Source organism: Anomaloglossus baeobatrachus, chromosome 12 (genome assembly GCF_048569485.1).
Source record: "Anomaloglossus baeobatrachus isolate aAnoBae1 chromosome 12, aAnoBae1.hap1, whole genome shotgun sequence".
NCBI classification, from domain to species: Eukaryota; Metazoa; Chordata; class Amphibia; order Anura; family Aromobatidae; genus Anomaloglossus; species Anomaloglossus baeobatrachus.
In genome coordinates, this window is record NC_134364.1 from 13,944,272 (window position 1) to 13,958,255 (window position 13,984).

The 13,984-nt window shown below is 53.0% G+C and overlaps 1 protein-coding gene across 1 annotated transcript; it reads right to left on the minus strand.

Moving 5' to 3' along the window:
- Positions 1–5,909: 5,909 nt before the first annotated feature.
- LOC142258311 (alpha-1-antitrypsin-like protein GS55-MS) lies at positions 5,910–13,527 on the minus strand. The gene is made up of 4 exons (XM_075330869.1): positions 12,885–13,527; positions 12,371–12,641; positions 6,514–6,661; positions 5,910–6,121 (listed from the first exon to the last, which is right to left on the minus strand). Exons 1-4 carry the CDS (start codon positions 13,525–13,527, stop codon positions 5,927–5,929), a joined length of 1,257 nt encoding a protein of 418 aa, XP_075186984.1. The 3' UTR covers positions 5,910–5,926.
- Between the last annotated feature and the right edge of the window lie 457 nt (positions 13,528–13,984).

A 13,984-nucleotide genomic window follows, 5' to 3' on the forward strand; every position in this document is an offset into this window, starting at 1 on the left:
TTTGGATACACGCAGTGCAGAGAGTGCAATATAAAAACACAGATACGTTTAGGTGACAAAAACAAAGGACAGTGCGACCTAAGATCACGCACGGCAATTAAATAAACCAATATATATTAATGTATATATTAGAAATTTGTTCAGCATCCAGGGAGCACCCTACATATATATGTGTACACAGCAGTATATTTGCAAATAAACAATTGGATAAAGTGCTTTACTATAGTGCTTAATAATCGATCCCATATACTGTCATATTGCACATTAGTCATATTGCACATATCCCAGCACAAACTTTGCAAATAATAGGTTGGATAAAGTGCTTCATTATAGTGCTAATTATATTTGCACATTTATCATATTGCACATACCCCAACCATCAAAATGTATCCACACTTAAACTGGACACATGAAAACATAAAATGGCTTGTTAGCAAAAATTGGTGCTCAAACTAAATGCAGAGATGAACGGTAGCTCCTAGTGGCAGATTGAATGGAAAGAATTGCAGCATGTATGGGCAATCATAGTAAGCCCAGCAATACTAGGGACACATCCCCTGGGATAACTACCCAATATTACCGTGCCCACTGTGGGCAGTGTGACCTGAGACCTGGCACGGTAATATTGGGTAGTTATCCCAGGGGATGTGTCCCTAGTATTGCTGGGCTTACTATGATTGCAATATATTGAATCCACTTGGAAAGTACTCTCATTATATGTAACTATGAGTCAGTTGTAAGATTGTAGTAGTTCTTTTTGGGGACCATAGTATAAACCATGTTAAAAGCATAATATGGATCTGGTGATTCTAATTTTTAGGTTTTTGACACTGTAGCGTAGTGTAGGCCGCAGATGTTAGAGCGTGGTAGCCACGATGCCCCAGTAGTGGAGGCCAGTCACACTGTAGCGTAGTGTAGGCCGCAGATGTTAGAGCACGGTAGCCGCAATATCCCAGTAGTGGAGGCCAGTCACACTGTAGTGCAGTGTAGGCAGCAGTCGTTAGAGCGTGGTAGTTATGAGGCCCCAGTAGTGGAGGCCAGTCACACTGTAGCGTAGTGTAGGCCGCAGATGTTAGAGCGTGGTAGCCGCAATATCCCAGTAGTGTAGGCCAGTCGCACTGTAGCGTAGTGTAGGCCGCAGTCGTTAGAGCGTGGTAGTTATGAGGCCTCAGTAGTGGAGGCCAGTCACACTGTAGCGTAGTGTAGGCCGCAGATGTTAGAGCATGGTAGCCGCGATGCCCCAGTAGTGGAGGCCAGTCGCACTGTAGTGCAGTGTAGGCCGCAGATGTTAGAGCGTGGTAGCCGCAATATCCCAGTAGTGTAGGCCAGTCGCACTGTAGCGTAGTGTAGGCCGCAGATGTTAGAGCGTGGTAGCCACGATGCCCCAGTAGTGGAGGCCAGTCACACTGTAGTGCAGTGTAGGCCGCAGATGTTAGAGCACGGTAGCCGCAATATCCCAGTAGTGGAGGCCAGTCACACTGTAGCGCAGTGTAGGCAGCAGTCGTTAGAGCGTGGTAGTTATGAGGCCCCAGTAGTGGAGGCCAGTCACACTGTAGCGTAGTGTAGGCCGCAGATGTTAGAGCGTGGTAGCAGCAATATCCCAGTAGTGTAGGCCAGTCGCACTGTAGCGTAGTGTAGGCCGCAGTCGTTAGAGCGTGGTAGTTATGAGGCCTCAGTAGTGGAGGCCAGTCACACTGTAGCGTAGTGTAGGCCGCAGATGTTAGAGCGTGGTAGCCGCGATGCCCCAGTAGTGGAGGCCAGTCGCACTGTAGTGCAGTGTAGGCCGCAGATGTTAGAGCGTGGTAGCCGCAATATCCCAGTAGTGTAGGCCAGTCGCACTGTAGCGTAGTGTAGGCCGCAGATGTTAGAGCGTGGTAGCCGCAATATCCCAGTAGTGTAGGCCAGTCGCACTGTAGCGTAGTGTAGGCCGCAGTCGTTAGAGCGTGGTAGTTATGAGGCCTCAGTAGTGGAGGCCAGTCACACTGTAGCGTAGTGTAGGCCGCAGATGTTAGAGCGTGGTAGCCACGATGCCCCAGTAGTGGAGGCCAGTCGCACTGTAGCGTAGTGTAGGCCGCAGATGTTAGAGCGTGGTAGCCGCAATATCCCAGTAGTGGAGGCCAGTCACACTGTAGCGTAGTGTAGGCCGCAGATGTTAGAGCGTGGTAGCCACGATGCCCCAGTAGTGGAGGCCAGTCGCACTGTAGCGTAGTGTAGGCCGCAGATGTTAGAGCACGGTAGCCGCAATATCCCAGTAGTGGAGGCCAGTCACACTGTAGCATAGTGTAGGCCGCAGTCATTAGAGCACGGTAGTCGTAAGGCCTCAGCAGTGGAGACCAGTCACACTGTAGTGTAGTGTAGGCCGCAGTCATTAGAGCACGGTAGTCGTAAGGCCTCAGCAGTGGAGACCAGTCACACTGTAGCGTAGTGTAGGCCGCAGTCATTAGCGCATGGTAGTCATGAGGCCCCAGTAGTGGAGGCCAGTGACACTGTAGCGTAGTGTACTGTTGATGTTCTGTACTGTTCCCACTTTGTTTTCTGATAGTTGAGGCGTCGGCTGTACTCCACCTCGGCTGATCAGCTTTCTTGTTTATTACCTCTGCAATTCTGCATACCCCCTTCCCGCTGCCTCGCAGCAGTTGCGTGTCCCGGCCTGTAAATAAACCCTGTTTATCTGTAGTCTCGTATTGTGCCATAACTTACTCTGCACTGCGGTGGTCCCTGGGCCATCGCATCACTGACACCCCCGATAATTGCAGAATGTGCCAATGTCCCTTTTATAAAATGTAAGTAAATTGAAGATGTAAGGGGTACTTTGCACGTTGCGACATCGCTACTGCGATATCGTCGGGGTCAAATCGAAAGTGACGCACATCCGGCGTAGGTAACGATGTCGCAACGTGTAAAGCCTAGATGCGCTGATAAACGATCGCAAAAGCGTCGTAAATCGGTGATCTGTGCAGTGTCGGACATTTTCATAATGTCACACCAATAGGACATACGATGTAGTTCCTCGTTCCTGCAGCAGCACACCGCTGTGTGTGGTGTGTGTGAAGCCGCTGGAGCGAGGAACATCTCCTTACCTACCTCCACCGGCTATGCGGAAGGAAGGAGGTGGGCGGGATGTTTACGTCCCGCTCATCTCCGCCCCTCCGCTTCTATTGGCCGCTTGCCGTATGACGTCGCTATGACGCCGCACGACCCGCCCCCTTAGGAGGGAGGCGGGTTGCCGGCCAGGGCGACGTCGCAGGGCAGGTAAGTGCGTGTGAAGCTGCCGTAGCGATAATGTTCGCTACAGCAGCTATCACAAGATATCGCAACTGCGACGGGGGCGGGGACTATCGCGCTCGGCATGGCTAGCATCGGCTAGCGATGTCGCAGCGTGCAAAGTACCCCTAAGTGTCTGATTGGTGCTAATGGGAAGGTTGACAAATTGGAGCCACATTGGTCATCCTCTGCACACATTCTCGGGAGGATAAATGTAGACTATATTTGTCCAGCCATGGTCCCTGCCAGGTATATGGGCACTGGCATCTGCTTGTATTTACCAGACTCTGCAGTTATAGGTTTTGCAGGCATCACCAACTGTTATGGCGGCGTCAGGATCTGTGGAAACCACAGATTCTGGCACTTTGCCTACTAACTTCTCTGACGTCTGTGATTAGCGCAGGGAGACACGGACCAACAGACATGGGCAGGCTAACAAGAGATAATCAATGCTGGACCGCTTGTTAATCTCTTTGATCACATGCTGTGGGGGAGCCAATCACATTCACTCTCCTATATAGGTTGGCTAAGCTATTCAAATAATGCCAGCTATAGCTTTGCTATACTGGTCTGGTGAGGTGTTGTGATCAAGATTTACTGATGGTACTTGTGGATTATTGCGTTGAGCAGTTGTGGTGTTATGCCTTGCTGTCTTTTTGTTGCTGCCTTCCTGCTCTTGCTTTTCTCCTCAGTCTCTTACTGTTTGTTCCTGTTAGTTTTTGCAGTGAGCCTGAGTTTTGTTTTTCCTTCTGTCTGTATTAATCTGTGTTTGTGTCGCGGGTGGGGAGGACACCGCCGCCACGCGCTCGCTAACGCTCGGGTCCGGCGCTGCTGCGGCTGCTCGGTGGCTCGAGCGGTGGGCCGGATCTGGGGACTCGAGCGGCGCTCCTCGCCCGTGAGTGAAAGGGGTGGTTGGTTTGGGGGATTTAGTCCGTGACGCCACCCACGAGTCGTGGTGAAGATGGGCACCACCGCTGCTGTTGACGGGGATCCTGGGAGCGATGGTGGGGAGCAGCTGGGATGTTGTTTTCCCCCTCCGTGGGTAGGGGTCGGTGGTCTCGGGGCCCGATGGTGAGACGGGGAGGCAGGGTCGGTGAGGTGCAGGGTTTCAGGGACAGCGCAGCGCGGTGCCGGATGGCACGGGTGTACTCACTGAGCAAGAAAGGTACAAAGTCCTCGGTAAACCAAACGGCTGGATGGACGGGTCCCGCAGCCGGCTGCAGTGTCTCTCCCCGGACAGGTGATGGCGGCTGCCTTTCCCTGCACCTTGATGTTCTTCTTCTGACTACTATGGATTCCCAACGGTAGTCCGCTCCCCAGTGTACGGGTACCGGAGGAGCCCGTTTGCCCGCAAGCGCTGGCCGTTGGGTCTCTAGCCTTAGGTGGTAGCTGTATACCCTCACGGTGTGGGCGGTTGCCTTCAATCGGGACTTTTGCTGTTGTGAAACCCCTGGAGTTCCAGTCACATTCGGATCTGACTATTGTCGGCAGCTCCAAGCCTGGTCGGGGTCCAATGGCCCTGCCTGTGTGTGCTGGCTTCACTTCGCTCCCCGGTCGGTACCGGCGGGCCGTCGCCCGTCCCCGGTCCTACGGTTCCGCGTTGCTCCACCACTCTTGCAGACGGCCACCACCATCTGCCAACCTTGCTGTCAGTGCCTGGGCCACAAACCCAGACACCCCAGTGCTCACTCCTCTCACTTCAACCTCCGAACTCTCTCTGTCACTTTTCCCGCCTCCAGGCCTGTGAACTCCTCGGTGGGTGGAGCCAACCGCTTAGCCCCGCCCTACCTGGTGTGGACATCAGACCCTGGAGGGAGGCAACAAGGGTTTTGTGTTTGGCTGGTGTCCCTGTCTAATGGGGGTGGGGTGTTTGCGTGTTATCTGTGACGACCTGGCTAGGCCAGGGCACCACATTTGCATCACACTCCTGCCTTTTCTTACCATGGCGGGGTAACAGATTAGATCTGGTCAAGAAAGGAAAGGCACGGGACTCCGGCATCTGCACCATCATGGGTAATCTGGAGGTCAGGGATAGCCCAGAGTCCCCTAGCGTGAGGAACAGTGCTTTCCTGCAGTCACATTGTGACACCCTGGGACATTTAGTGACCCTCCACCCTAAGACTGAAAAGTCACCTGGTGCCCTCCTTATGCCTCCTCCATTCAGTTTTTCCTTCCATTCCTCCTGCTTTGATGATGGCTGCCACTATGGCAGCGTGAGAGCTGTGATAGGTTTAAGCTACCCCTTTCCTGACCTTCCAAACTCATGGATTTCACCAATGCGATCCTATGAGGAGTCTGTGTGCCAAAAGATGAGTGTTGGGTACTGTTCATACCTTCAGGATTTTGCCAAAATGTAGGCACAGCTTTGACACTTACACTGAATGGATGGGTGAAATCCGACTAAAAAAAATTAATGTAGCCAACCTCATGAATCCTCTGCTGGACCGGTGCCCCATCGCTGGTCTCTACATACTTTCTGCAGCTGTCACCTACCGCACAGCTGGGTGACCACTGCAGACAATCAGTGGAACCACATGAGCCCTTGCGGTAATTTGCACTGCAGCTGCCGAGCGGTATGTTTCTGATAGTCTAGTAATAATGGCATGGACACGGAGAGTAGACGGCAGCTCTTTATTACGTGAGGAAAGCGTCGGCTGTCATTCTATTTAGTTGGGTTGATTATTCTTCCGGTGAATAGGTCGGTAGCAATATCCTTGTTGTAGATGGTGAATAAGAATGGTCGGTCTATTTTCACGTGTCGTAACAGTGGACCACTGAGCTTCATAAACCCAAGTCCGGTGGCGGCAGCGGCTTCTGTTCCCTCCTCGTCCACTTTCAGCACGGCTTTATGCACAGCCTACAGAGGTTGAGAGCAGAAAAGTCATAAAACATGGATCACCTGTTGTCTTCGGGATTTTATAAAGGAGGTGGTCAAATTATAAACATCCCCTCCCAGAAGACTCCCTGAGGATAAGAAGAACATCTGAGACATGATCCATGGGTAAAAAGGTGACGCAAATGTGATCTCCCAAGTGATGCACCGAGCGGAGGCAGCGGCCCTGTTACTTATAGAGTAGCGACCTCTACGAGGTGGGGCGTATACGATGTCTTCCTTAAGTTCTGTAAGTGAAGGAGCTCATTTGCATGTTTTTTCCCATGGAGCATTGCCAATGTGATTCCACTTTGTCTCATTGAGGAGATTCAGTCCCTGAAATAATATTCACTGCTCAAACCCAAAATTAGTTTTACCTTTGTCACTGACAGTGTGGAGTCTCCCGTAATCCCCGAGAGGTCGGCGTGGTCAGAAAACACATCTGTGATGCCCAAGGCCTGAAGTTCCTTCACAAGATCAAGTTCTTCAGACATGGAAAATTTTGGAATTGAAAGAAGAATCTTACTGAGCAAAGAGAAAAAAACCTCATTATGTCATAGAAATAACCCACTACAAAGTCCACGATCACACTGCGACCAAAACTACTTAATTCTGCCATTACAGTAATAACATTACATTACTGATCCTCAGTTACCTCCTGTATTATACTCCAGAGCTGCACTTGTCGCGGGCGGGGAGGAGGGTGTCAGCACACCGCGCCCACCCCTTCTGCTCGGGTCCGGCTGCTCAGTGGTGGCTCGAGCCGTAGGCCGGATCCCGGGGGTTTCCTCGAGCGGCACTCCTCGCCCGTGAGTGAAAGGGGGTTTTGGGGTGTTGGGATAATGTCCGTGACGCCACCCACGGTTGTGGTGATTGAGTGTACACCACCGCTGCTCTATGTGGAGGTCCCGGGGATGGTGAGGCGTAGCAGCCAGTTGTTGCGTTGTCCCTCCATGGGTAGGGGTTGGTGATCCCGGGGCCCAGTGGGGTGCAGGGGCGCAGGGGCAGCGCTGTGCCTTGCGGCACGAAGGTACTCACTCAGCCAGTAAACACGACACAGTTCTCGGTAAACAAACGGCTGGTTGGACGGGTCCCTCGGACGGTTCACGGTGCTGCGGTTCCCTGCAGTTAGCGGTGACGGTCTCTTCCCTGCACCTTGGAAATGTTTGTTTGGTAGCGATGGATTCCCACCGGTTACCCGCTCCCCGACTGCAATCTGGACCGGAGGAGCTCCACACTTTGCCCGCAGGCGCCGGCCCTGGGAAACTGGTGCCTTGGCGGTGTTTCCCCGTTGTGGTTAGACCTTTGCCGTCAATCAGGACTTGCTTGTTGGGAGATCTACGTCCCCTTCACTAACGGATTTAGCAATTTACAGCGACTCCAAGCCTTGCTGGGATCCGAAAAGCCCCTGCTCTGGTGCTGACTGCCCTTTGTATCTGCTCCAGACTACCGGGCACACAGCCAACGGGGTCCTTCCAGTAACCTCCAGACAGTCCCACTGCAGACCTTCACCGCCGTCTGCTGACCTTGCTGACTCCGTCTGGGCACACAGCCACAGACCAACTTCAGACTTTCTGTCACTTCACTGCTGTTTCACTTCACTCTAGCTCCCTCCTGAGCTACACTCCGTTGCTTTCTCCTTCCACTTCCTCCTCCTTTCTCTCTCTCCCCTTACTGCGTTGTTTACACTTGCCCTCCCTGGGCTCTAACTGCCTGGAACTTCCTGCCTCCAGAGCTGTGGCCTCCTAGGTGGGCGGACACCAACCGCCTGGCTCCTCCCCCTGGTGTGGACACCAGCCTCTGGAGGAAGGCAACAAGGATTTGTAGGTTAGCTGGTGTACCTGCAGGGAATGTGGGGGTGTGTGTTGTTGTGATCTGTGACCCCTGGCTTGCCCAGGGCGTCACATTCCCCCTTAGCAAAACGCAGACCGTCCTCGGGCTGCCCGTCCAACACCGGTTTTATTTTCCTTTTTGTTTTCTGTAAAGTAAAAGGTATAACATAATACGGTAGAATACATTTTTAATAATAACTCTTCCCAAAACGGGAGGCACATCACTTTAACGTTGCAACGGTGTACGGTTACGGTTTCCGCTCTCTCCCACCCAAGCAACCTGGCCCTGATGCTGCCCCTAAAACGCAGGCAGCACCCCTTGACCCACAGTCCAGCACACGGTTCCCGAGCGGGATCTGTCCTTGCCCTCCAGAGGGTAGCCACCGGTCCTTTTGGTGGCTGGGCCCCAGCCTGCTCTGCTCAGGGCCCTCCCTCCAACCTGCCTCTCCGGAGGCGGCCTGCGGAAAACGGTAACGGTACCCAACATATTTACAAGCCACTAACGTCTGTGGTTGCCCTGCAAGTTCACGGGCTTGTCCATGGATAGTTCCCATGCATTTTTAAACGGTCCCCACGGGGACAACGGTGCCGGCTCCAGCCGGTTGCAAATCAACAAACAAATCAGGTGACTTCTTCGATAATCATCATTTTCTTATCATTCTTTCCAAACAAGCAACAAACTTCTGGTGGTCCCCACGGGGACGGTGCAACGGGCATCCGCTGCCCTACTCCGGTCCTTCTGCTGCTTCATCCGAGGGAGGGGGTGCAGGGCTCACCTTGCTCTCTTTGCTGCCCCTGAGCTTCACATCCAGGGCAAACCACCCCCTCTCTCCGCAGTGCCGGATGTACCGCACCATGTCTCCCGGTATGAGATTGCGGCCAGGATGCTCCTCGGGCAGGTGGGCATTTACATCCCGCCGGGCTACAAACACTTCGGCCTCCAGGCCCGGTTCATATATAAACCCGTAGCCCCGGCGGACATCAAACCGCCTCACCTGCCCCTCGTACAACGGGCCCCGGACACGGAAGGTCGCTTGCCGCAGGTTTTCCTTTTCCCGAATGGCTCGGGCCACCAGCTCGGCTTTCCTTCTCTCCCTCTCCGCGATCTCCAGGCCCAGCTTTGTCGGCTCCCTATCCCAATAGGGCGCTGCTGCCAGCGCCGGCGCACGGGTCGGGCCCCGCGGGACATCCAGAACGTTACCCACTGTCAGGAAGGTGGGCGGCGTATCCCGCGGTGTCATGGCCTTGGGCGCTGCCTTGCAGCAACAACCCAGCGCCACCTCAGCCGAGGTGTGGGGGATGGGCACAGGGGCTTTCCGCGGCTGGGCCTTCGGCTCGGAGCGGGTCATCGGCTCCGGCTCGGGAAACTGCTCGTGGACTGTCTCTGGCACAATCTTCGGGGCCTTCCATGGTAATGCCTCCGGTTTGCTTCGGGCTCCGGCTACAGGTCGGTCCGCTGGGGCGGACGGGCTGGGTATCGCTACCGGTTGCGGTGGCAGCGGGCCTAGTGGCGGGGTCACGGCCTCCGGGACGGGTGGCGAGGGAGGCAACGGGGGAAGAGGGCTTGGACCGGGTCCCTCAGCCGCAGCGACCGGTCCCTCCGGGACACAGGGGAGTGGGTCACTCACCCTCCCTTCCTCCGCTTCCTCCTCGCGTCTCCGCACGGTGGCTATAACGTCCGCCATGTCGGTCTCCCACTCCTCCAAGAGGAGCTGCATCTTGACCTGCAGCCTTAGGTGGAGCTGCGCGGTCCGGATTTCCACCCACGCTGCGGTTCCCGGCGCGGGGGCCACGGTGTTTCGGGACGGCATCCACATGGTGACTTTCTCTTTTCTTTCCAGGAACGGTATGCTTGCAGGGTCCTGGCGTCCCTGCTTTTATAGCCGCGACTACATGCGGCCAGCCGCCATCGCGTCCCCCTTAGCTCTTTCCGGCCCCTCCTCTCTCGGGGCGGGGTTTTGGCCTTCGCGCCTCTACTGCTCGAGAAGACGCTCGAGCGGGAACTTTTCGCGCCAAAGATGGCGGCTTCTGCAATTTTTCTGCCGGATACCTCCGGCGGTAACAAGGCGCACCTCTACCAAACGGCAGAGCGGTAGGATCCTGTTCGTGACGCCAAGTTGTCGCGGGCGGGGAGGAGGGTGTCAGCACACCGCGCCCACCCCTTCTGCTCGGGTCCGGCTGCTCAGTGGTGGCTCGAGCCGTAGGCCGGATCCCGGGGGTTTCCTCGAGCGGCACTCCTCGCCCGTGAGTGAAAGGGGGTTTTGGGGTGTTGGGATAATGTCCGTGACGCCAGCCACGGTTGTGGTGATTGAGTGTACACCACCGCTGCTCTATGTGGAGGTCCCGGGGATGGTGAGGCGGAGCAGCCAGTTGTTGCGTTGTCCCTCCGTGGGTAGGGGTTGGTGATCCCGGGGCCCAGTGGGGTGCAGGGGCGCAGGGGCAGCGCTGTGCCTTGCGGCACGAAGGTACTCACTCAGCCAGTAAACACGACACAGTTCTCGGTAAACAAACGGCTGGTTGGACGGGTCCCTCGGACGGTTCACGGTGCTGCGGTTCCCTGCAGTTAGCGGTGACGGTCTCTTCCCTGCACCTTGGAAATGTTTGTTTGGTAGCGATGGATTCCCACCGGTTACCCGCTCCCCGACTGCAATCTGGGCCGGAGGAGCTCCACACTTTGCCCGCAGGCGCCGGCCCTGGGAAACTGGTGCCTTGGCGGTGGCGGTGTTTCCCCGTTGTGGTTAGACCTTTGCCGTCAATCAGGACTTGCTTGTTGGGAGATCTACGTCCCCTTCACTAACGGATTTAGCAATTTACAGCGACTCCAAGCCTTGCTGGGATCCGAAAAGCCCCTGCTCTGGTGCTGACTGCCCTTTGTATCTGCTCCAGACCACCGGGCACACAGCCAACGGGGTCCTTCCAGTAACCTCCAGACAGTCCCACTGCAGACCTTCACCGCCGTCTGCTGACCTTGCTGACTCCGTCTGGGCACACAGCCACAGACCAACTTCAGACTTTCTGTCACTTCACTGCTGTTTCACTTCACTCTAGCTCCCTCCTGAGCTACACTCTGTTGCTTTCTCCTTCCACTTCCTCCTCCTTTCTCTCTCTCCCCTTACTGCGTTGTTTACACTTGCCCTCCCTGGGCTCTAACTGCCTGGAACTTCCTGCCTCCAGAGCTGTGGCCTCCTAGGTGGGCGGACACCAACCGCCTGGCTCCTCCCCCTGGTGTGGACACCAGCCTCTGGAGGAAGGCAACAAGGATTTGTAGGTTAGCTTGTGTACCTGCAGGGAATGTGGGGGTGTGTGTGTTGTTGTGATCTGTGACCCCTGGCTTGCCCAGGGCGTCACACACTCACTATTCTGCTGGTGCAGTCACTGTGTACATACATTACTGATCCGGACTTAGCTCCTGTATTATCCTCCAGAGCTGCACTCACTATTCTGCTGGTGCAGTTCCTGTGTACATACATTACATTACTGATCCTGAGTTACCTCCTGTATTATACTCCAGAGCTGCGCTCACTATTCTGCTGGTGCAGTCACTGTGTACATACATTACATTACTGATCCTGAGTTGCCTCCTGTATTATACTCCAGAGCTGCACTCACTATTCTGCTGGTGCAGTCACTGTGTACATACATTACTGATCCTGAGTGACCTCCTGTATTATACTCCAGAGCTGCACTCACTATTCTGCTGGTGCAGTCCCTGTGTATATACATTACATTACTGATGCTAAGTTACCTTCTGTATTATACTCCAGAGCAGCACTCACTATTCTGCTGGTGCAGTCACTGTGTACATACATTACATTACTGACCCTGAGTTACCTCCTGTATTATACTCCAGAGCAGCACTCACTATTCTGCTGGTGCAGTCACTGTGTACATACATTACATTACTGACCCTGAGTTACCTCCTGTATTATACTCCAGAGCTGCACTCACTATTCTGCTGGTGCAGTCACTGTGTACATACATTACACTACTGATCCTGAGTTACCTCCTGTATTATACTCCAGAGCTGCACTCACTATTCTGCTGGTGCAGTCACTGTGTACATACATTACATTACTGACCCTGAGTTACCTCCTGTATTATCCTCCAGAGCTGCACTCACTATTCTGCTGGTGCAGTCACTATGTACATACATTACATTACTGACCCTGAGTTACCTCCTGTATTATACTCCAGGTCATCATGAAGTTCTTTTCTCTATTCCTCTATGTATTGGGTACAGAAGAGGGTAATCTTTCTCCCGCTGGGGCACGGCAGCGTCTGACACTTACAGGCTCTGTCAGCTGTGCAGTATCACCCCATCCCTCACATCACACAGTATCACACTATGGCCTCTTGTCTTATTTCTTTACAATGAATCCTTCTAGTGTTCGTCCTTTCTTACCTTGGCTTCATTGCTTTCTCCCACGTCTCTTGTGACACATTCTGCAGAGCCTTTTCGGCCTCACGTAATTTTCCTTTCTCGGGTATGATGAATATAGCAGAGGTGTTTCCTTTGTAGGGGACATCGACCACCCTGCATCCAATCTCACTTATATACCCGGTTAGATACTCTCCTCGTCTGTTCATCATCGGCACCTTCACTACTGTGTTGTCATCCACATGGAAGTCGTCTTCTCTGGTATGATTTACATTGAATGCGTGTTCCCAGGATCCTACAAGAAATTCCACCAGTAATATATTACTTTTCAGCAATTTTGAGCTTTTTGTTCCATGTCCGAGTTGTTGTTACCAGGCTCGGTCCTGTACATGCGCTAGTGACCTGAACGGGACGGATCTGCAGCACCAGGACTTGGCTACTTTCATTCAGCTGATGAAGACAAGGGAATTCAAACCCCATAAATTACAGTACTAAAATTTGATACATTTGATACATTCTCAATAGTTTTGCCCCTTACCCTTGAAGAATATGGTGTTGACGATAACCAGAACCGTCATTGGATCAAGATTGTCCAAGAGATCTTTAATTTTCCCATTGGTGTTCTTCTCCACATAACTATTGATCTGCTCTAAGGCTTCTTTGACTTTGTGGAAGTCGGTGGAGATGGCCTCAGATCGGTAGAATTTCTTGGCGTCTTCTAAGAACTTGTCTAGAACCTTCAGCTTATTATCGATGAAGAGCGCGTTGTTGCTGTCCAGCTGGAGACCACTTTTCGGTTGGCTGATGATCTTTAGAAGCTTTTGGAAGCCTTTGTGGATCGTTTCCTCTGATGTTAAGGATGTGTTGAAACAAAAGCCTTCCTGGATCTGACTGAGGGTCTTGGACTTGGCACCAAGTGAGAGTAAAGAAAATGCTATTGAGATACTTAATGGGGAGAAGAAAAAGTTGTCATCGGGGTGAGCGGCAGCCAGGTGGTAGTAGAGCTTGTAAGAAAACTTGAGACTTGCTGCGGATATCTGGTGCAAGGCTTCTGCTTCATTGTCATGGTGGTCATGGTGGTCATGGTGGTCATGGTCATCATCATGTGGTCCTCCGTGGTCACCACACACAAGTACCCAAAGGAGAGCTTGGCTCAAACACAGGAAGATTAGAAGCTTCATTTTTTTCTGAAACAGAAAGATTATATATTCATCATAAGTATGTGAACCCCGATATTTTTTTTTATTTACTACTAGCTGTAGTACCCAGGCGTTGCTCGGGATAGTAACTGTCTCTATGTCTCTCTCCCAGTCTCTGTCTGTGTGTCGCTGTCTGTCTGTCTCTCTGTCTGTCTCTTTCCTTGTCTGTCTGACTATTTCTATCTCTGTCTGTATTTGTATCAGTCTATCGTTCTCCATCTCTGTGTCTGTATGTCTCTCTCTCTATCTCTGTCTCTATGTGTGTGTCTGTCTGTCTCTTTCCCATCTGTCTCTTTCCATCTGTCTTGGTCTGTCTCTTTCCAGATCTGTCTCTTTCCAGGTCTGTCTCTTTCCTGGTCTGTCTCTTTGCCCAGCTGACTCTTTACAGGACTGTCTCTTTTCAGGGCTGCCTCTTTCCCCGTCTGTCTCTTTCCAGGTC